Source organism: Seriola aureovittata, chromosome 10 (genome assembly GCF_021018895.1).
Source record: "Seriola aureovittata isolate HTS-2021-v1 ecotype China chromosome 10, ASM2101889v1, whole genome shotgun sequence".
Lineage (NCBI taxonomy): Eukaryota > Metazoa > Chordata > Actinopteri > Carangiformes > Carangidae > Seriola > Seriola aureovittata.
This window is the reverse complement of record NC_079373.1, coordinates 23,540,880-23,563,660: the sequence shown is the minus strand read 5'-3', so window position 1 is coordinate 23,563,660 and position 22,781 is coordinate 23,540,880. Positions and strand designations below refer to the sequence as shown.

At 41.9% G+C, this 22,781-nt stretch overlaps 1 protein-coding gene across 3 annotated transcripts in view; it reads left to right on the top strand.

Moving 5' to 3' along the window:
• The window catches only part of kiaa1549la (KIAA1549-like a), a 97,504-nt gene extending 76,588 nt beyond the window's left edge, over positions 1–20,916 (top strand). For 2 of the 3 annotated variants that reach the window (XM_056387196.1, XM_056387194.1), the window contains 11 exons: positions 307–452; positions 6,047–6,171; positions 7,404–7,624; positions 9,314–9,446; positions 11,817–12,058; positions 12,253–12,421; positions 13,860–13,957; positions 16,185–16,330; positions 16,422–16,576; positions 16,669–16,732; positions 17,259–20,916. In XM_056387196.1, coding sequence (XP_056243171.1) covers positions 307–452; positions 6,047–6,171; positions 7,404–7,624; positions 9,314–9,446; positions 11,817–12,058; positions 12,253–12,421; positions 13,860–13,957; positions 16,185–16,330; positions 16,422–16,576; positions 16,669–16,698 — 1,465 coding nt within the window. In that variant the 3' untranslated portion in view covers positions 16,699–16,732; positions 17,259–20,916. The remainder of the gene's footprint in view (positions 1–306; positions 453–6,046; positions 6,172–7,403; positions 7,625–9,313; positions 9,447–11,816; positions 12,059–12,252; positions 12,422–13,859; positions 13,958–16,184; positions 16,331–16,421; positions 16,577–16,668; positions 16,733–17,258) is intronic. The other variant, XM_056387195.1, reaches the window with a different exon arrangement.
• The last annotated feature ends 1,865 nt before the right edge of the window (positions 20,917–22,781 follow it).

Sequence of the window (22,781 nt, the reverse complement as noted above, 5' to 3'; positions counted from 1 at the left end):
ATTTAGATTGGTTATCAATGGCACATTTCTTTGAGGGTTTAGCCGTATTTCCATTATTTGTATGTGGTTTTTATCCATTACATGTACATCCACTCACATACAGACCAGCAAGCAACATGTCTTCAGCTTTTTTAATCATTATTATTTCATTTATCTTGTTTAAAAGCTAAAATAAAGTTGATAGACAGTGCGTTTCCAGTATTAACTGTCAGATGATGCCCTGTTTGTGTACCCGCTGAGACTCACAGGCCCTCCCCTCCCTTCTCCTCTCTCCCTCACCTCCCTCTGTTGCCATGGCTACTACAGACGGTTGCCAAGTGAGGAGGACGGCTCGGTGTCGAGTAACGGCTCAGGGAAGCTGAACACCAGCAAGAGCTCGTCAGCCCGTAGGACGGCGACCGGCAGCAGTACGAAGAATGGCAAGGAGGAGCTGCACAAGAGGAGCGCCAACGGTGAGGAAGAGGAGGAGGGAGAGGAGGAGGAGGAGGAGGAGGAGGGAGAGAGGGTTAGCGACGAGAGATGGGGTTGAAAGAGCGAGAAAGAGACAAAAAAAAAAGACAGAATGAGGATGAGATTATTACACTGAGCAAACACACAGTCCGTCTTTGCAATAAAAAAAGTGTTGATCACCAAAAAGTAAAACACTAACTACTGCGATATTTTGCCTGAAGGACAATTGATATGAGCTAATGAAGTGCACATGAACAAAAAAGAGTGAACACTCATACTCACACATACAGTCAGTCAGCCTGCTGCTGCATCACATAACTGTCAGTGACGACATATATACTCACATCACACACTCTCTCACATGTCCCATTACTCACACGCTCGTGCACACACACACACAGTGGTTCCTGAGTCAAAGGAGAGTTTTTCTATTTCAGTTTTCAGGTGTTTTCAGTCGACTCGCCTCGTTCCAGGACGCAAAGCTGCAAAAAAAAAAAAAAGAAGCTGCATAGAGATAAAAGCCAGCGGGTTCACGGCGCATGTTCCTTCAGCATTGCGTCAAATTACTTTTGAGTAGAATCACAGAGGGAAGTGGGCGGAAAGAGTTGTGACACAATACTGTCGTGTTAGGTGTTATTCAAATCCGTTCAACCCACAGCATATGGTTTAAACCTGCGACACTCGGGGATCCTCGTCCTGGGAGAAAAGATTCACAGAGATATGACGTGTAGCTATTGAAAACATATTAGCACCGTCATTTTAAATAAAGGGATTACTTTGTTTCCCCTCATCTTTATATCGAAGTTGTGGGTATATAAGCAATTATCTCCATCTAGTCCATCCCAAGCATCTTAAACACAAACATAACAAAAACAAACAAACACTATTTTATCGTTGGTCATAGTCTGGGGAATCACTTTTTTAGTAAGACGCCCTTTATGAAAGCCCTTGTAGCTGTAATTACTGGCTTTATTAATGTTTCATCAGTCATTTACTTATTACTGATGCTTATCAACAAGAGAAACATTTGTGTGTGCTGGCCAGTGTTTAACCTCCTTCAGACACTTGCTTTGTCTTCTTAGCCAGCACACCCATTTATTAGGAAGACAAGAATGTTAGCAAGTCATTAATAATAGGTCACGAGGAAGCAGTCGTAAATTAAGAAACAGAGCTGATCAAGCAAAAAGCAATTTACAATATCTGGAAGCTCATCAGAGTTTGTCAGCTGAGAAAATATATCCACAGATGCACATCAGATTAAATGTCTTGTGCTGCCAGATGTTTTGCCAGTTCTGCCAGTTTTTTTTCTTTGTAATGCATCTTCAAACAACAGCCTTTTTTCATGATAAACAATTGTGTATATGTCACAGTTGTAAAGTACAGGTGTGGATAATGAGATTTATGCTGCTTTCCCTGCACAGCTAGCCAGCGACCTCGTGAAAACATTGCGACATGTAGACAGGTGTGGACGTGTACGAGCTCTCTGCAGCTGTACAGACTGTTGTAACTCCCAAAACTCAGATTGAACTGTCAGACACGGAGCTGCATTGCGGCTAATGCAGGCATCAGGTTTTAACAAAGAAGAAAGATGTTATCTCTGGTTCTACACTTTCCATCGCGGGTCCAACTTGCAAAGAGTTCTCCACCGTGAAACTCTCTTTTAATGTTTGTACTCCCAGTGTTCCCGCTATTTCTCAAAATTAATATGCGATTTGTCAAAGCAGCACCTTGACAGCAAATGAATAACGTCTTGCATACATATTTTGATAACATCAGTCTGCAATAACTGAGGTATTTTAGGGAATCTTGGGATCTTCGCTTCGGTGTTTTGCTGCAAACCGTGGACAAAAAAGAGAAATATCCAGGACTGGACTGTACAGCACTGATTCTCACTTCGTAGCCTGTTGCTTGGATTACTGTCAGTCTACGCAGCTCCTTCTTCAGTGTCAAAGAGTCCTTTTCAGACCCAGGATAATAGTCTGCTCATGCCTTTATCTACACTACCTGTTATCAGTGGTGTCAGTAACTGTACTGCATCTTCTTGCTCAACAGATTTAACAGGCAGATCTTATTCCAGCTCTGCAGACTCACAGTTGGTTGCATAAACATTTCCCTGATCACTGATGACGCTGCAGCGTTGTTTCTGTTCAGTGACATTCTAGGACACTGAGATTTTCAATCTCTTGTGCATCAGCAAACCACTGTTCACAGTAATTTGTGTGATTTATAGTGTTTATGCAAGCGAATGAATGAACACCCGGAGGAGGGGAGGAGAGGATGAGTAATTGTTTCATTTTCTCACTACTGTTCACAGAGAGCCGGAGATGGACAGAAGTACTGTTTCCAGAAAGAGAAAAAAAAAAAACAAATAAAAAAGGAAGGAAGGAGAACAGACTGTACACTGGAGCTTTGTTGAAGAAAATGAAAGATTAATAAAAGTATAGATCCGAACAAGAAGCAAAGACAGAGAGGAAGAACGATTGGACGCAAACTCAAATCAAATACAGCCGAACACAGTAGAGATTAAAGGATGAAAATAGTTCACTTCAGTTATTCAACAGGAGAACCTCGTACATGTTACCTATAGATACAGGGCAAAGATGCTTTTTTTCTTCTTCTCCTGCTCGTATTCGCTGCTCAGGTTTCTCTTTCGCTTTAATGTGATCCTCTCGCAGTGATCTCATCGCCGGGTTACAGGAACACTTTGACATTTGAATACCCACATAGGAAAACCAAGATTCTTGCCAGTCTCATGTCTGTATGCTAAATATGGAGCTGGAAACAGGAGCTGATTAGCCTAGCTTAGCATGAAGACTGGAAGCAGGGGGAAATAGCTGGTCTTACTCTATCCACATCTTGGAGACTGGTGACCAGCTCCATGGAGACATGAAAGTGGTATCTTTTTTATTTAGATTTTAATATACACCAGTATCTGTTATTAAAGGAGAGCTGTGGGGCAAAAAGTTCACCAGTGTAACCAGCGGCAACAGGCGGCATGTTCTTTAACACCAGTATGGGAATGGGTGGAAATGAGCTCATGTATAGTAGAGGCGTGTGTGTGTGAGTGTGAGTGTTCAGGTAGTTCTTTGATACATTGTGGATGTCTTTTAATCATAGCTTTGCTTCCACTGTGCTATCAGATCAACTTAATGATGTTCAGCTTTTATTTATGCTAACGAGACCGGTGCTGATGAAGGAGGCTGCTCTACTGTACGGAGGAAAAAAAAACATTTAACTGTGTGAAGGCGCCTTTTAATTTAGAGTTTTTCATTTCCCACCAATGTATTATTTGTAAGCTTTATTCAGGATCTATGTGGTGTATGTAGGGGATGATGGCACACTGTGATAAAAGACAACAGTTACATCTCATTAATTAGTCGCAGATGCTGCAGGAAAATCAGCAAATAAATAAGAATGGAAGATGTTGTGTGTGAGTGATTAGTCTCTATTACTCACCTTCTTTAAACTGAAGTACACAAGCCTGACAACAGCTCTGTTCAGTGTGTAGAGAGGGTTACAGATTACAGATTTATTTTTTTATTCCATGTACTTCTTTATAGTTTTAGATAATTTATAGCAATTCATCTTTAGTAGTGCGCCATGCAGAGAAATGGGTGAATGTGAGTAAAAGGAGGATGACATGCAGCAAAGGTCGTCGGTGGTAGATATCAAACTGGATCTCTAAATTTTTTTATACAGCTAAAGGTCAGTGACACTGGTGTTTCTGTAATCTGCAAGATTCAAATGCAAAGTGTTTGTATGTGTTATACATAGCACTTTACCAACCTTTACTCATCCTCACAGCCACATCACTACAAAACTCATCGTCACACTCGTAGAGCAGTAAGTAGATCACAGCAAAACATAAAGCAGTAAACAGTCAACAAGCAGATTGTAAAATGAGTCACAATGTTTATCTCCCCATGTACAGAAAACACCTGCCCTTAGTAACAGTGGTTATTTTAGTCCAGTAATGCAAACGCGTAAGTATTGTAAAAATCAATTACAAAATATAATCTGATTTAAACACGCCACTCAGTCATCTCAGGGAAAGACTGTACATGTTTAAGGCCAGTGTTCGACATCTGTTGTGATCTTTTTCACGGCGGCAGCCAGTGTTCAGAGCTCGCGTTATCTACACGTGCACGTCGTGGTTTCCAATCTGGTTCACAGCCCTGTGCCGCTCGTGACGCCGCCTGTCCTGACCTTAACTGTCACACTGTGATGGGCGGCGCAGGAGCAGCAGCAACGAATAAAGCAGGCTGAGCTCCAGCACAGGATGAATGGTGACAGTGTGGATTCGGAGCTGAGTTAATGGCAGACTGTTGTAGCCCTACAATGAAGCAGTCTGCCATATGATGTCAGTCAGGCAGTGAGTCACAGTGGAGCCAGTGCAACACAACACCGTCCATCTGCTGCTCCGTGCAATAACACACACGCATAGATACAGAAAGCTGCATGTAAGAGCAGCAGAGGAGGCGCCGCATACAGCTGATGTTTTCTCTTCAAGGGAAGCAACTGAACATTGCACAGAGTTGTGGTTTTTGAATCCTGATTTATGGCAACTTCTAATGTATTATTGCTCTAACCTAAGTTTTTAGAGTTGCCATGACAACTAGTAAACCTTACAGTAGAGACAAAATAAGGCCGATCTTATTATTCTGGAGTGTATCGCAGCATGGTAAAGCCAAAGGAAGCATGAACCATACACACACCTAATAAACTGTAGGTCTCGCTGTTAGTATCTGAAGAGTTTGTTTCTTATTCGTTTGCTCTCTTTTCTGCACATTTATCATTTAACAGGCCCGATAGTTAAAGTTATCATACTTTATTCAATACCTTACTTCAGAAACACTAACATGTTAGCTAACAGCTACGTCAGCTATCAATAAACTCAATTTAAATCTCAATTTCCAGCAAAACAAAGATTTAGCAACTGTATTCTGCTTGCAGCTTACTTCTTTTGTATGTGGTAAAACAAAATACTCACAGACAAATAGTGCTTCCCTGCTGAGGTTTGGAAAAATGATACCACTCTCATAGCTGTCTGTTTATATAGAACTATAGCCAGCTTAGCTTAGCATAAAGACAGAAAACAGCTTGCCTGGCTCTGCACATAACAACCATGTAAATCCATGACTTGTTGTTCTTACACTTCAATTTTTGCACAGATTAATCCGATGAGATATAATCTGTGTGAGCTCTCTCAGTGAGCTTCAGAGGTGTTGGTTGACGGATGTTGTTAGCTTCGGACAGAGCCAGGCTCGTTGGCCCCTGTTTACAGCCTTTGTGCTAAGCTAACTGTAGCTTCATGTTTACCCTACAGTGAGAGAGGTACTCTCTAATCAGATGGCATATTTCACAAAGAAGGCTCCCAACCAGAGGACAGTGCTCTCATTATAGGGGCCAAAATGCTAATGATTGGCTAAATTTGCTAGTTTGACAATCATACCCAGAGGACTGAACAACTTTGCCATGTAAATGATGTGGTTATTGGTAGAATTTGTGATTCAGTTCCTATTAATGCAACATCACAGCCTCCTGGAAATCAGTGTTTGCTCATTACTGACCTGATCTGTCTTCCTCCTCTTCTCAGACCCGTACGAGGACCATTCAGGCTCTCTGCGTCTCATCACCATTAAACCCATGACAGCCCAGCCAACCTACTCCTACCCCTCCTCCTCCTCCCACAGCCAAGACTCTGTGGTCCTCAACGGGGAGGTGAGTCTGCACACACACACACACACACACACATCCTGTATGTATACATAGTGTACACACACCCTCAAGGCTTTATCGCACTCAGCTTTGAGGAGAGTCTGCAGTGTTGACAGCACAGGGGAAGAGCGAAAACTAGAACATCATCGTCGTGACGCAGTAACATACAGCGTGGAGGCATTTGGTCATCGCATAGTGTGGCAGATATTTTTCCGTCATATTTCCTTGGTTCATGTTTATATTTGGAAACCGCTGATGCTTTACATCAGTGAGTCCAAACAGGGCGAACCTCTGCAGCTGCCAGGGAAAGACGGTGTTGTACCTGAATTAGTTAAATAAATTGTAATTATGATTAAATCTAAATATGTAAAAAAAAAAAAAATATATATATATCCACTTATTGGGTCAGCTGTAACACCTGAGAATGCATGACTAGTCAGCAAGCCATCAGAGAAGTCTGAACAGATTAGAAATGGATAAATAATCATAACAGTTCTGCAAGGATGGACAGTGGGTCCAGGTGGGCGGGGCTGAGGGCAAGGCTGAGGGCAGTGACTGCTTTGTTGTGACATCACAAAGTTCCAGAAGTCCTGACGGCTCGTTTGAAGGCTCAGTTTCTGAATACAGGTTGTGAGTATTTCTCTGTGGACTGAGGCTTTGATACTTTCACAGTGTTAATAAAGAACCTAGACCTGATCTATAATCAAAGAAGACATGGAAATCTCACTTCATACGGTACGGGACCTTTAAAATAGATAGCAGAAAGTAGGATTAGTAGTATTAATTCAAACCGGGACACACTGCAGTGATACAGAATTTAGCTGTTGTCGCTACAGTCACTGTGCCTTTCATCCCCTTCCTCCTTTTTCCACCTCAACCCCTCTTCCCCTCTCTGGCAGCTGACGATAAATTATCCCTCAATCTATTAACATAAGACTAGAAAATCCCCTCGGGGGCTCTCTGGTTTTCCAGTTCATCTGCAACTGACAGGTTTACATTAGCAGAAAATATCATATTTAGGCCGTGACACGCTCTCTGATTATTGGGCTGCAGGGGATGTTTGTTAAAACACATCACTCTGTCTTAGCACCAGAGAAAAAGGATGGAGAAAAGGTTTTCAAAAATTGAGCAGTTCATCATACAAAATTAAAACATCACTCAGGTGGCTGCCCCTCAGCATGTGGAGCCTGATGATTTGATTACTTGAATTCAATACTTGACTTTATTGTTTGCAGGCAAACCATGGTGGGCTGAAGCAGAAGTCGGACATCGAGCACTACAGGAACAAACTGCGTCAGAAGGCCCGGAGAAAGGGCTACGGAGAGTTCTCGCTGTCTGAGACCGGTAGCCACGGTTACAGTCACCGTGACACCAGGCATAGTCGGCATGACAATGGGGTCAAGGAGCCGATGACCGCAGAGGAGAAGAGGGCCTCCTTTGCAGGATGTCATAAGAGGTATGGGAGCAGGCGATGTGAAATTATTTAATTTGAATGATTAAATGCATGACATCATCGAAAATATAAGAAGATCTGGCTCTTTCTGTCCGCATTCAAAAGAATTAGAAGAATCAACCACAAAAAGTACACAGTATTCAAACAGTGGCTGCCATGGGACAAAATCTCACAGAGTGTGTGCTGGCACTCTCGTGAAAATGTTTGACAGTCCCAAAATTAAAGGATTAGAGTTTAGTATCAAAGTCTGGATCTATTTCATTATTGAAGCCTGTGAAATTAGTTTTTGTTCCATTTTATTTCATCATTATTCAAGGAGTAAAGTAAGTGCTTTACAGCTGACTGGTCTTATTTGTCAGAATGAATCTTACTTTTATGAATTTATGAATTTATTGTTGAATCCATAACAATTAAGTGCTAAATAAACTGTATTTATTTCACCACAGATTATTATTGTATCTACTGTCGATCTGTAGCTGGAGAGCATAGTTGCTAAGCAACGCTTAAGGAGTGAGTGAATAGTAAAGGATGATTTTTGATCAGCACATTAATATTTTACAGTTCATATAGACAAGTGCCTGTTTTGCTTCTCTCTGTCAAAAACTGATTTATTACATTCAACCTTTACACAGTTCATGAATCCTTTTATCTGCTGTTCAGGCAGAGAAAAGCACTTATTTACCTTTTCACTAACCTCAACTCTAACCCTTTAAGCAGCTGTAAAAAATCTGTTTCTGGCTCTGATGGAAACCTCAACATTTTCTTTATTTGCCTAAATTAAATTCCGCTTTAATTCACTGTCCATTTAATCCTGTCCGTGTCTGTTCATCCCCTTTTCATGAACGCCTTGAGGGTACTTCTTCAAATTCAGCACAAACATTCATTTGGACTCCAGGATGAACTGATTAGAATTTGCTGGTCAAAGGTCAAAGGTCAAGGTCACTGGGACCTCACAAAACATGTTTTTGGCCATAACTCATAGATTCATACACAAATTTTGACACATTTTAACACACATTTGAAGTATAAAATGATGTGATGACATTTTATATCTAAATGGTCAAAGGTCAATTTCACTGTGACATCATACTGTTCTGCAAAAACACTTTTATTCGATGCTCTAACTCAGGAAGTGGAGATTGTGACCGTATTTCCTGCGTCTTGGCTGGTTGGCGGAGGCATACGGTGATTCTAGTTATTCTACATTCAGTTCCTGTTGTAGATGAAATGTACTGTAGGACAGAGATAATCAGCTTATAGATAATAGATAATCACAAAGTCATGCTTGTAAATTTTGATTTATGAGCATTGAATATGGTCACAATGACAATTATATTAATCAGGTCAAATTCCTACAATACTGAGGGAATCCAAACTCGTTTCCCAAAGTGAATGTCAGATATGATCAGTTTATTATTCACTTAACAGATGAATCATAATAAATATTATTGACCTACATGAGAGTCTAAAAAGCTTTTTTTTTTTCACACCTTTCTCCTCACCTGCCTAAAAAATTAAGTGTAGAAATACAGGAATTGGCCTTTAAACATTTCACCATGTGCAGCTTTTATTTGTTACATATAAACTCCCCTTGTTTTTGTTAATCCCCCAAATTCCCCCATCAGTAGCACATACGGCCCTGAGCCTTAGCTACAGTGGTAAGATAGTTTTTCTCTTACACCTGTCCTCCAGGTACTCCCACCCACGGGAGCCGACCTACTGGAGCAGACAGTCTCTGAGCAGCCCGAGCCCAGTGGAGACGGAGATGGACCTGCTGGTGCTGAGAGAGAGATCCAGACGGGGCATCCGTAACAACGGCTACGACGTGAGTAAAGGCAGAGCTTATGGACCTTCAGTGTTCTTCACTTCAGCGTTTTAAAAACACTCAGCCAGAAATAACGCCAGGAGAGAACAGTGGAAAATGTCAGGTTCAGGAAAAAGGCCAGAGAGATAAAATTCAGATGAGGTTTGAAAATGTCAGTGATTTAAAGAAAATACCTGTAGTTTTAACATGGACCAAGGATCTGTGAGTAGAGGATGTGAGGGATTCACTGCTACAGAAGTCCAGAAAAATACCTGCAAAGCTTTGAAGAATTGGAGTCTGTAACAAACTGTAAGCTCAGGTCCAACCTCTGACCAGGTGAGTCACACCGGGAGATGATGAAACCCTTGGTTGAATCCTTCCTCTTCCAAATGGGTTCACATGGTGGTTGTGGCGAAGGAAAGCTCTGCCGCTTTGTCAAACTAATAAAATAATCTGCAGAGAGAATTTATAACTTTAATCCTTTCTTTCCCTCCTTTACTCTGGCTCTGACGCTCTGAGCTCGCACCCAGAGGATTAACAAATTACCTTTCAAACTATAAACCTACACCAAATAGAAAGATAAAGACATAGGGAAGGTAAGAAGGAGAAGGAGGGAAATGACAAAACGATTAGAGAAAGAGCGATTCCTTCATTTTAGAGACATGCGAAAGATGGAGAAAGGAGGAAGCAAGAGGGGGAGAGAGCAGGAGATAAAATGGAGACAGAGTGAGTGAACTGTCTTAATGCTGCTTCTCTGCTGCACCGCAGTAACCGCAGTAACAGCAGCAGCAGCAGCAGCGGTGCTACCTAGCTGAATGTCAATGACTCTGAATATGATTATAGTCTATTCATGGATTCAGATGGGAGGCTCGATAGCAGTTAATAGCTTTGGATGCGCCAAACTCTTTGAAATGGCACAAGGAGAACAGAGTGTGTTTGTGCGTGAGCATGTATTCATTTGTATGTGTGCAGCAGGTATACGTGTGCAGCAGGTATATGTGTGCAGCAGGTATATGTGTGCAGCACTATATCTTATCAGTTTGGTTTTCATGCTGTAACTAACCTGCTTTATTCTGCGTCTATGTTTGGGGCTTTTGGTTTTGGTCTGTAGTTGATTTGCTTCATGCTTGTGTGTGAGTGTTTGTGTGTGTGTGTGTGTGTGTGTGTGTGTGTGTGTGTGTGTGTGTGTGTGTGTGTGTGTGAGTGTGAGTGTTGCAGTGTGTAGTAATGCTGGGTAATAATTTCAAAATAATTTATCAATTTTGAGTGGAATCCTGTTGTGATGATATGATCAGATTTCATTATCTTATTAAACTGTTCAGAGCAAATTTTAATTAAACTGACAAAATGAGTTATTGATGTCTTTTGATGTCTGATTAAATTAATAAACATTCATTATTTTCGATGTGATTTTGCATAAGTTTTTGCATATAATATAATATCTACCAATACTGGGAAATGTTCTGAAAATATCCAGCCCTGAACTTCTGGGTGTTTTACATCTTACATGTGTCTTATAGAGCAGTGAATCCCAACTACAGGTACAGTACTGGCACCACAGGGGGCAGTAACCCAGTCACAAGTAAAGAGAGATTTATTCATATATTTGTGCTTTGGACGAAAGTAAAACCATAAGTGGTATTACAAATGTGAGAGGTGTGAGGCTGATCCGATGTTTATTGTCATGATGACAAATAAACGAGCAGCGTCGACAGGCTGAGTGCACACAGCACGCCTCCCCAACAACCTCTGCTGTAACGCATGAACACTGCACACTGTGACTAAAAGTGTCTGAAAGATGGTTAACAAGCGAGCAGAGAAGTCCAGATGTACACTGCATGAACGCATGAATGTGCGTTCTGTGTGTGGTGGGTGAAGACGTACAACTGAGAACTTGACCAAACCTGTTAAAAAAACAAAAGCATCAAGCCTAAACGAACCTCTAGATAATTAATACTGTCCAGCTAAATCCATTTGAAACATTAAAAACAGAGAAGGTGGAATCAGCGTTATTAAAGGAGAAACATTTCATTGACTTTTTAAACCCAAAAAATAAATACGTGTCTTTGTAACTCGTGTACTGATGGAGTCACGTTGCAGAAGAACCTGCTCCATCGAGGAAAAAACTGATTGTTGATGTTTGATTTTGATTCCCTCACTTAACCAGACGTTCGTACAGTAGGCGCTCAGAGATTGTGACTTGATCCTTCAGGAACGAACACGTGCGACTCTGGTGTTGATTTCCTCAACACTTACATGGACAGGCTGTTGAATGCACTCCTGCCCTGTTGACTGAGTGTGTGCGCGCTCTCTCTCTCTCTCTCTCTCTCTCTCTCTCTCTCTCTCTCTCTCTCTCTCTCTCTCTCTCTCTCTCTGTCTCTGTCTCTTCAGGGCGAACCAGAACCGTTCGAGGAGACCAACGTGGACCGTCTGATGAGCTCTCTGGGTTACGGAGGTGGATCCACTGGCACCGGGAACGGCAGCTTGGGGGTGAAAGCTCACCGCGGCTCCGACTCCTCCACACTCAGCTCTCAGCCGTCCATTGATGAGGTCCGCACGCAGATGCATATGTTGCTAGGCAACGCCTTCAGTCTGGCACCTCCGGACCACGACCCGCCTTCCCCTCCAACCAAGTAAAAACGAGTTTTTTCCCCGAGATGATTTATTTCTTAGCACATCTGCATGATTTACAGTATTGTGTAGGAAAGGAAAGAGAGAGGTGCCGTGACATGAGCGCAGCCCACTCCCAAGCTGTTCTCCACAGAGTGCAGTAGATTTATCTGAACATCTCTGCTTCTTTTGTGTTCACTTTCCCGTCTCTTCCCAGCAGCCACCACCATCACCACCACCATGCCCACAGCGCTTACAACCCCTCCCACACCAGCCACTACAGTGACGGGGTGACCAGCGCCCCGGGCACCATGAACCATCCCTGTGGAGGCAGGCAGAGGAGCGCAGGCTATGAGGACATGCACCAGTGCAGTCTGCCCAAACCGGTAATTACCAGGAGGAGGTTAAAGGCTAAACAGGCAAATAAAAAAAACTTGCCTGTAGTGGCATCGAACTATCCAGATAGTTTTAGTTTTATTTGTCCGCGGGTTGAGAAATCTGTGTCTTTTCTATCTGCCTCCACTTCAACACAGTGGAGGACAATGCGAGTTGATACGTGGCGCTCACAGCAATGGAAAAATTACATGTACAATATTCTGCAGCCACGTTTTTCCATTAAAAAGATACACAGCAAATGACCTTGGAGAGAAACATACAGACGCATGAGCGAATCAATCACTTAAAATTGCATTAATTGATTTTATTTTTTTCCCAATCGAATTGTAAGCACGTCACTGACATATTACCACCTTATAAAGTTGCTCTGGCCACATAGACTGTCAGAATATAGTTGAAACAGAGTAACATTAACATTCGCTTGGACGTTTGTTTCCACCTGATAAAATGGAAGTCCAGTATTCAGTCTCATTTTCTCTCTCAACTCCTGAGGGAAATAATTTGGCTCTTCAGCTGCTTCTCTATTTACACCAGCTAGTCTCTAACTTTGTCAGCCATTAGGTGCTGGGCAGGAAGCACACCGTGGGTTTTTAAAGCTTTTTGGCTGAAAACAGCTTCTGCCGCTGCTGCTGCTGCTGCTGCTGCCGCCGCCGCTGCTGCTGCTGCTGCTGCTGCTGGAAACATCGCTGCTGAGAGCAGTGAGAGCGAACCAAACAATAAAGCTGCTGGCCATAAAAACCAAAACAAGGAGCTGAAAGGCACTAAAACACACCGGATAATGATTCTGTGTGGGTTCACCTCTCACCGGCACCTTTTACTCTACGTTGTCGTCATGTAATCCGCTGCAAGTTAAAACCACGCAGAGAAAGTTAAAGGCTTCCTGATAGAGCTGATAAATTAGTTAAGCCCCTTGGGGTCAAGGTCATATACATACATATATATATATACATATATATATATACATATATATATATATGTATATATATATATATATATACACACATATGCAGGTTTTTATACAGACTTTTACACTCATCATTTGTAGAGAGGGTCATGCAAGTTGCATTCTCAAGAAATTCTCACTAAATTGTTCCTTTAAAATATTTGCACAGAGAGTTTGGACATTGAGAAGAGCTGCTGTCACTCCTGTCAGTGTGTGTGGCCAACAGCTGATCAGCGAGGGAGAAGCTTTACAGAGATTAAAGAGAGACTGTGGACTGAACACACAGAACATCAGTAAATAAAGTTGCCTTGTGCGGCTTGAATTTGAATGTCCATTAGTTCCTCCTCTAATCAAACTGGTTTATTGTTCCTCCAGCTTGTGTTTTGGCTTTGGCTTAAGGTTTTGTTTGGTTGTTTTGTACTCGCTCTGTTGAGTCCAGATGCTTGTCAGACACCAGTTCTAAATTATATTTGTGGTTCCTGCAGGGTTTCCGGTTCACTCAGCTTCCTGATATGGGCATTGGTTCACCCCCGCCACTGATCCCCTCTAGACCAGGACCGCCACCTGGGACCTCACTACGACGGTACCGCCCACACTCACACAAATATAGCCAGATACACACACACAAACACAAATAGACGCTCGACTGAGAGGAAATCTCAAAAAAATAACAAGGAACACCATGTGCCCTCGGCAAACGGCAAGATATAGACTTAAGTAAATGTTCTAACATCCACGGCGCTGAGAGTGTGGAGATCAAATCTAAAGAAAATGTTCACATATGGCATTTTAAAGTGTTCCAGGGTGACTCCTCGGCCAATCAAAATGCAGCGGGAGAGCACACGGTGGAATTCATTGTGGAGGGGAGAAAAAAAAGCATCAGGATATCAATCGTCGTTGTTCGAACCGATTGCCCTCCACATCCTTTCTCTTTCTCTCTCTCTCTCTCTCTCTCTCTCTCTCTCTCTCTCTCAGGCCCATATGTTCGTCAGCATCGTTTGAAGCAAGCAGCTTCTTCTTCTTCATTTAAATGCTGTTGCTGTGTGCACCGTGTTGCTGGGCACTTTAGCACTGCAGAGAGTGATTGACTGTTCTGCTGCTTTTTTTGGGAGTGTGTGTGTGTGTGGGGGGGGGGGGGGGTCGTTGCACGGAGGAGCATGTTCGCCATCTAGTGGATAAACTGGGAAAGTAACACACACAAGTTGACACGCTCCAGCTGTGATGTGCTGCAGACTGACAGGAACAAACTGTCAGAAACGCTCCAACTCATCTGATCTAATAAGAATATAATGTAGATATTTAGAATTTTAATTAGATTTAATAAGGATTTTGACAGAGACAGCTATGCTGGTTTTATAGCTCTCTAATTATTGCTAATTTCATTTTGAATCAGAACTATGTGAGTGTGACCATTATTCTTGGTTTAAAACCAGAACTTAAATGTTTTAGTAGTTAATCACTCAGCCTGTCATAGATCAGCTCCTCTGTGCCCTCAGGGAACCGGAGTGCAGCATGTTAATTCCTCTTTAGTATGCACTGTTAGGCATCAGTGTGCACAGTGCATTACGGTCCTAATCTCTGGCAATGACATCATTTGTCCGCCGGTCTTTTACTGTAATTAACATGTACAGTAGCCAGGGCTGCTACAGAGGAGAGGAGGATACTGCAATGTAGAAGAAGTGGAAACATAATGGAAACACTGAAAATGGAAAATGGTGGTCTGCACGGGCGACATGACGAGGCTCTGGGACACAGATATAGCTAGAATCACGAGTTCAATCACTGAAAAGTCTTGAAATTATAACCAGACGTGTAAAGAAAGGCCTCAAAGTGATTTAATTATTGAGATGTCTCATATTGTATTCATAGTGTCAGCTATTCACTTGTATTTCTTGTCTTTTTGTTTCACAACATGAAGGTTTTAAGGCCGCGTCTATACCGTCAGGAGTAAAACTGTGATGGGAAAATATTGAATCATTTATTTATTTTTGTTGAAAAAGAAAGAAGTGTTCTCAGGGATTTTCCTTAGTTGAACAATAAAGGACAGACAAATGTCTCCTAAATATTTTTTCTTTCATGACAGCAGAATTAAAGTGATATGTTGACGTCAGCACATTAGAGTAAGTGTGTGTTCTGCTATTGCTAACCACTGCTAACGTACCAGCTGACACTCAACTGACCCGTGTGACTGTGTTCAGCTGCTTTCAACACTGATTCATCAACCGACACTTCAGCTGCTTCTGTGGCTCAGACAGACTCATACTCCAGCTGCTTTCATCCCGCACTCTTCCGCTGACAGTTCACCTACTTTCAGCTCTTAATCTAGTTCTGCTAATTTCAGTGCTTTTGCATATGAACTGGCAGTTTAATTGCCTAGCTCTTTCTCTTTTTTCACTGCTTCACCTGCAAGTGACTCTTTCACTGCTTCCCAATATATGATATCATGACATCCAGACTTGTTTTTCCAAGTATGAAAGAGACCCTGTGGCCAATCATTACAGCCGTCGAGTAGGCAGTCTTTTCCGTTGGTTAATGAAGGTAATCTGTGTCATAAGGGTAGATCGAGAACAGCTGGTACGATCAGCCATGTTAAAAAAATCATCAGATCGCCCACCAAACAAACTATAAAGATTCTGTTGACATTTTCACTCCCACTTCTTTAAGTGTAAGCAAGCAGACTTCATTTTCTTCAGTAATCGTAGCCTCCTCTGTCGATTTCAATTTGTTAGATTCATCCAAGTGATGTTGATCAGTAGTTTGTTGATGACAGTATAACAGGTTTAACATCTGCTCCTTCTTTCCATCTACAGCTCCACCCCTGATGTTAGTCTGAAGCCCCGTGTGTCAGAGGCCTCAGACCTCCAGGCCCAGCAGCACAACGGCGCCCCCTACCTGCCGCTGTCCAGGACCCCCTTCCCTGCTGTTACTGTCGACCAGTCTATTACCACCTACTCAGGTGAGACTCAGCTGTTAGGAAGTCGAAATGGAGACAGAGCTATGATACGTTAAGATCATTAATTGACTGAATCCGTCTTTGCATCTCACAGGAAACCCAATAACAGCAGTCTACGCTATATCGTCCAACCGCCCGGGCTACTCGGACTACTTTGTCATGTCGCCGCCGTCCTCGTACCGTAGCCCGTCCTGGATGTCCTACCCACCCGAGCCAGAAGACCTGCCGAGGCAGTGGAACGACACGCCGGTGAGACACATACTGTCCAGACTGAGCAGCAAACACATTCTGCTAAGAGTATTTTTCCAGTGTGTGAAGCAGCTCTTCTCTTCTCCCTGCAGAACTCACGTCACCTTGAAACCATCTGCTGAAATCGTCAACCTGTGACACCTGAGTGGAAACTCGGTGGGTCAGCTCATCTCACCGCTGCTGTTTAATACGCTGTCGTGTTTGTTTAGTGATGATGGGACTTTCTGTAACTTGTCAGTTTATTAGGTTGAAGTCTTACTTATATTTACACCCAAAGACACGCTGGTACCTGTAAAGAAACAACTTTAAACTATAAGATTCACATGTAAAAGCATGATGTCTCTGCAACAATGAATCTTCTCTCCGACTGAAACAAATCACCATCACCTCCCAGTGGTGATAATCTCCACGCTAATGAGCTTGCTAACAGTCAGTTAGCTAACTCATTAGCTGGTTATCTTAGCTCAGTCACTAATGGGAATGTAAGCTCACACAGACATATCCGCACCATTGACTCCTGTCTGCAAACCACTGCTCTTTTACTAAGGTTAAATAAAAATGGATGGTGCAACACATATAATACATAAATGGATGCAACAGAAATACTAACAGACAGAAGCTGCTGAGGGAAAAATGAACGTGAATGTGTAATGTGACGGCAGCTCTGTCTGTTTTCCTGCAGGTGTCTCTTTGGGTAGAGGACCTCCTTCTCACAGAAGACTCTCTGGAGCTTTATCACCACCCCCTCCCTTCATCACCGGTGGATCCCCTCTGCCCCCACCTTATCTCCAACTGTCCCCTCGCTCCACTGGTCTGGCCTCCATCTATCCACTCTCAGCCCATTTCATCTGCAGCTCAAAGCATTTCTCATCCCTCAGAACTCCTCTGCCCTTTAAGCCCTCTCACCTGGTCAAAGCTCCACTTCAATGTCCTTACCAATGCAAATGCTCAGCCATAAATCTCTCTCTCTCTCTCTCTCTCTCTGTATTCTTTCTGCTCCCTGAGCCCCCGGGCCTCACCGGCCCTCACCGGCCCCTCTGGGCCCCTAGTCACTATCTCTATGTAGACTGCCTCTTCTGTAGTGACCACCACTGTACAGCCAGAGGCCCCCCATCACGCTGCTGAACTGAACTAAGCGGGAGATGAGCTGCGTGAAGCTGTACTGTGCTTCCCTGCCTAAACAACACACACGCACCTTCGTGTGTGTGTGTGTGTGTGTGTGAGTGTGTGCGCGCAGTGCGGGCGAACAGGGTGAGTACAGTACAGCGTGACATGCAGTGCAGTGTGACGAGTTCTCTGCCCCAGCAATCATCGTACAGTAACAGCCATCCGCCCGGCACACGATGGCACTCGGCACTGCGTCATCAGTACAGTAGTGCCCCGGCCGCGGCCAGTAGTCTACTCCTGTGAACTGGACTGGACTGGACCTTCCTGGACTTGCCCCCTAAGTCCACTCTGAAGCCAGGAATGCTGGACTGACTTAAAACTGTGCTTTTCTTTTTCTTTTTCTTTTTTTCTTTTTTTTTTTGATGAATCCAAATTCCTATGTAAACCTTCTACAGCTGGTTAATATGTGTATTTTAAACTTAAGTGACAAAAAAAAAAAAATCAAAGGAAAAAGGAAAAAAAAAAATCTTGTCTTGAGCTGTCTCAATTTCAGTTTTTGGATATTTGTGTGGTTTTGTCTTTTACTTTTGTGCATTGATTATTATCAATGGATTACTGTACAAAAAAAGATGTAGTGAGTGTTTCTCTTTCACTCACCTTATTTCAAGGCAAAAAAAAATAATAATTACATTCTTTGAAGCAGAGAAAATGGCGGCTTAGTTGTCTGTGGTTATGATGGCATTTCTGTACTTTTAAAAAAGAATTACTTCATTTACCTTTTTCCTTCATCAGATTCAGTAATGAAAACAAGAATTAGTCACAATGTTCTGTCGATCATCTGATTATGAAGTTTTGTCTGCTAACCATTAGACGGACCTGGGTCAAAAACACACGCTGAAATCCCGCTCACATGCAGTTCTGTGACTTGTAGCTTTGCAGTCGCTGCAGAGGTTTGACAGATTTTAACGCCTTGGGATTAAAAACAAAACATTCACATATACGATGAGTTGGATTAGAGGTGATTTCAATTGTTGTTTGACTCGGGTCTGTTGCAATTATGTGAACACACCAGTATTCTTAGAAAAAACACTTCTTTTACTTGAAAGGTGTCTACTGTATAAGGAACTTTGACTTTTGGTTATTTTGGTCTTGATGGAGAGGGATGAATATGTGGTCGCTGGAATATGGTATAGTACTGTTCAAGAGATTTGCAGGGCTTGGATGAGCCGTGTATGTAACAATTAAATGTATTACTGTATATAGCAGATGATTTAACAAAGAGATTTATGCAAGTAGTGTGGGAGGGAAACTTTGCTTGACGTTGTTCGGATGCCATTTTTCTTCCTTTTTTGGTTTCTCAGCGTTTACGATGAAGGACTGTTTTTGAAACTTTCTGAAGGATGCACACATTTCAGTATCATCTGGATCATCGTGGTTCATAGTGTTGCTAACACAGAACTTAAAATATTACAGGAAACATATTACAAAAAGGAACAGATGGAGAGTTTAGAGTGACATGTAGAGCAGATCTAACCCTGCATTTACAGTATTCTTTATGTTTAAACCTAATATAGTCTTATAGTCTAAACGATGTAAATTTTAGTACAAAGAATGTCACAGTCTAAATTATATTTACCCTCATTTTTTCTGAGGACAACTGGAAATCTATGAGCACACTGTACGTTAGGCTTCTCATCGTGTAGATGGTACCAAAGGAGATTATAGCCATATATTAACTTCACCAAGTGGACAAAAAAACAGCGAAGATATACAGTGTTGTATCAAAAGTGGCAAATGATACCAAATGAGAGTATATTAGATAGGGACTGATGAGGCAGAACGGATAGATAGTATAGATAGAAATGTAAAGATAGTAAGTTTAGTTTGAAATGAAATGAGCACTTTTGTAAAGGGGCCAAACCATGACAGAAAAAAAGCAAAATCAATGCAAAAATGCTGTTGTATAGCATGAAATATTCTGATTCTATAGATGTATAAAACATACATAAGTGCAAAGCTGTACGGGCATAATCAGAAGAAAAAACGTTTTTAAATATCCAGCTTATTTATGACGCCCTTTTTTTTGACCCATAGACAGGGCTGTACACCAAGGATGTGTGCACAGTATTAAATTAGAGAATTGAAGCTTCTAACGACTTGAGGGGTAATGTGCATTATACAATAACACAAAAGTTACACATAGGGAAGTTTTAAAGCCAGATTTTTATTTATTTTTTTTTTAGAGTCAAAACTCTTAAATTTGACTGTTTTTAGGAGAAAAACATAAACACACCAGCTTTGAAACAAATAAATAAATATATAGGAAGAGAAAATTTACAGAAAATATATTTTAACAATGGAAGAAATATAGGAAATGTGAGAACGAATCTTTTCAGACTATTTTGGTGGCTGGTCAAAAATTTCTTAGGGGGGGTGGGGTTGCCGTGGGGGACAGTATTTCTAAAATCCCATCTAAGGTCTTGTCTCTATATGTATGGCTTCAAATGCAAATTCAAAAGGGAATATCAACTTATAAAATATACCTAGATACATTTAAAAATGCAAATACATCATTTGATATTGTTTAATTACGTGTCAAATGACGCCTGTATCTAGAAAGTAGCACAGGTAAGAAATCGTCCTCTTCCAGTTGAGTTTATTTAGGATTCCTCTCTTTTCTGAATTTAGGTCTGCACATGATAAATGTTAGCTGTGGATATTTAGGGAAAAGAAAGCAAAGGTATGAGATCACAGTGCTATCGGTGTTCATCGTAATAATTACCAGAACAACCATTGTATTTTAAATCATACTCGGTGTATAAACCCATGTTTGGTTGAAGAAGAAACGCTTCCACTCATGTCTATCATTTTATTTGACTCCATGTTAAAGAGAGGGGCGGGTGGATTTTGGTTTTTCAGCAGTAAATTGAGGGAGACTTGATGCTATGCTATAAGTTGATGTGCAATGTTTGTGCTTTACACGGGTAGCGGCGAGATGCTTTTATTGATGACGGACTCTGGGATGGACCGACTGTCAGTAGTTTTTTTCTGCCGTTTGAGCCATGTCACGATGCTGTGATGTCATGGCGGCGCTGATGATGTCACACTGTCGTCACTCGGGTGTTGATGAGGTCACAGTGACGACAACTATGAATGCTGTTGGATGTAGTTATGCAGAAAAAATTTTGGTGAATTTAAACAATAAAGACAATAAATTTGTGAAAACAAACATGCTGATATGTGACCCATGTCATTGATGAATAAACTGTGTAACGTAATACACGATGTATCCACCAGAGGGAGGCAGACTCGCACAGTACAGGCCTAAACCTGCAGTCAGGGTTCTCCACCTTCTGGAAAGTGTTACAGCAAGTAATCAAATGTTCTTGTCTGTTCATATTAATGTTTTTCTCTGCAGGAAGCCACATATAAAACAAACAAAAAAAAATATTCATTGATTCATTTAGAGGTGAGGCAGTTGCCTGATGAATAAAACATGTTTGAAGAATCATTTCTGTCCCTGAGATGAAAGCTGAGCCGCTTATTTCAGCCTCCTGTCGTTGACCTTGACTCTTCAAACGCAGGCGAACTTTGAGTCAACAGAACGAAATGTGGCGGCAGCGAAGGTTTCTGTGAATTGAAAGAAGATACAGCCATGAATCACAGGACAGATAACCCTGCTTTTTATGCCTCCGATTGTAACCTAAAAGAATAATACGTCACTTTGAGGAATGACATTTTTATTGTCTTTGCCTTGTGACTGTGCTCTGGGTGAGGGGAAGGAAGTGTCCAGGACAGGGTTGCTCCAGCAATCGGTAAATTCATGTCTTGGTTTGTGTGATGTTCTTTCCAAACTCTTAGTGCATATACGTGTGCATGTTGGTGCATGTGAGTCCCTCCTGTTAAACCATTAGTTGGTAAAAGCAACCTTCCAGGATTTCCTCCACTGAAGAAACCAGGTCTTTGTCTTAAAAGGCCTCAGGTGGACTGACCATGGGGACTACCGGTTCAAATCCAGGTCAGCCGGTGGTACGTCAATATAACCATAAAGATTATAAACTTTTTACCAGCTTCCTCAGTGTCTTTATCGGCTCCATCAGTGTAATTCGTGCAGCTGGTCAAAGCGAATAAAAGTCTAAAGTTGAATTTCTTTCCCAGTCCAACCGTGGAGCCAATACTGGTTTGGCTTTACAGAGACGGAGAACCCAACAAGCTGCGAAAGGGCTCCAGCTTGACTCGGAACTGGCTTGGCTCTCCTCCATGTATAACCTGATGGCTACATAATGTTACATGTCCGTTTTCGTTAGTGACCGGCTTCAGAGGTCATGATCACGTTAGCTAACTTGCTGTTACCGATAGCGTGAACGTGTTTGGCAAATGTAGCTATCGCTAGCTGGCTTACTGCCGGCATTGCTGTGCACCATATCATGGCAATGCTAGCATGGGCTAATGGTTGTTAAGCAGCTAAATGCTTTTACTATGTAACCCTGTTAAGAATCCTTACTCATAAAATAAATAATGAATAATTTATGGGTTAGAAAGGTTCATATTTGGTTAAAACTGTTATTAAAAGTGTATTAAAAATGTGAAATGAATAATTCATAAAGTTTAAAATAGTTTGATAAAAGAGTAAGGTGTAACAAATAAGATTAAAATGACACAAATGTACTTTGTTAAATATTTCATTTTATTTTGAAGTAATTCATGTGGAGACAGGAAGTACTGATTGAGAAGAACTGTGATCTAGGTCATTTGTTTGGTTAAGGTGTGATTTACAGGTTGAGACCGGAAGTGTGAGCATGTGTGTTTTGAAAAAAAAAAAAAGCGGGACGACGATATGACAAGGCACAACGGACACACATGGCCGCGAGTGTGAAAGTCTACAGAGATAACAGTTAAGTGTATAGTTTTCAGTGTCCAAGAGACTGTCTGCTCGACACTCGGAACCGGTACAGCTCGAGAAGTTTCAGCTCGGAACTCCTGTCGAAGCTGCACTGTTGTTAGCTTAGCCCAGCTACTGAGCTAACTCGTAGTGCGTTGTTAGCATTCGCTATCAAAGCGAACGGACTTAGCCGTGAGGAGCTAAACCAGCTTCTGC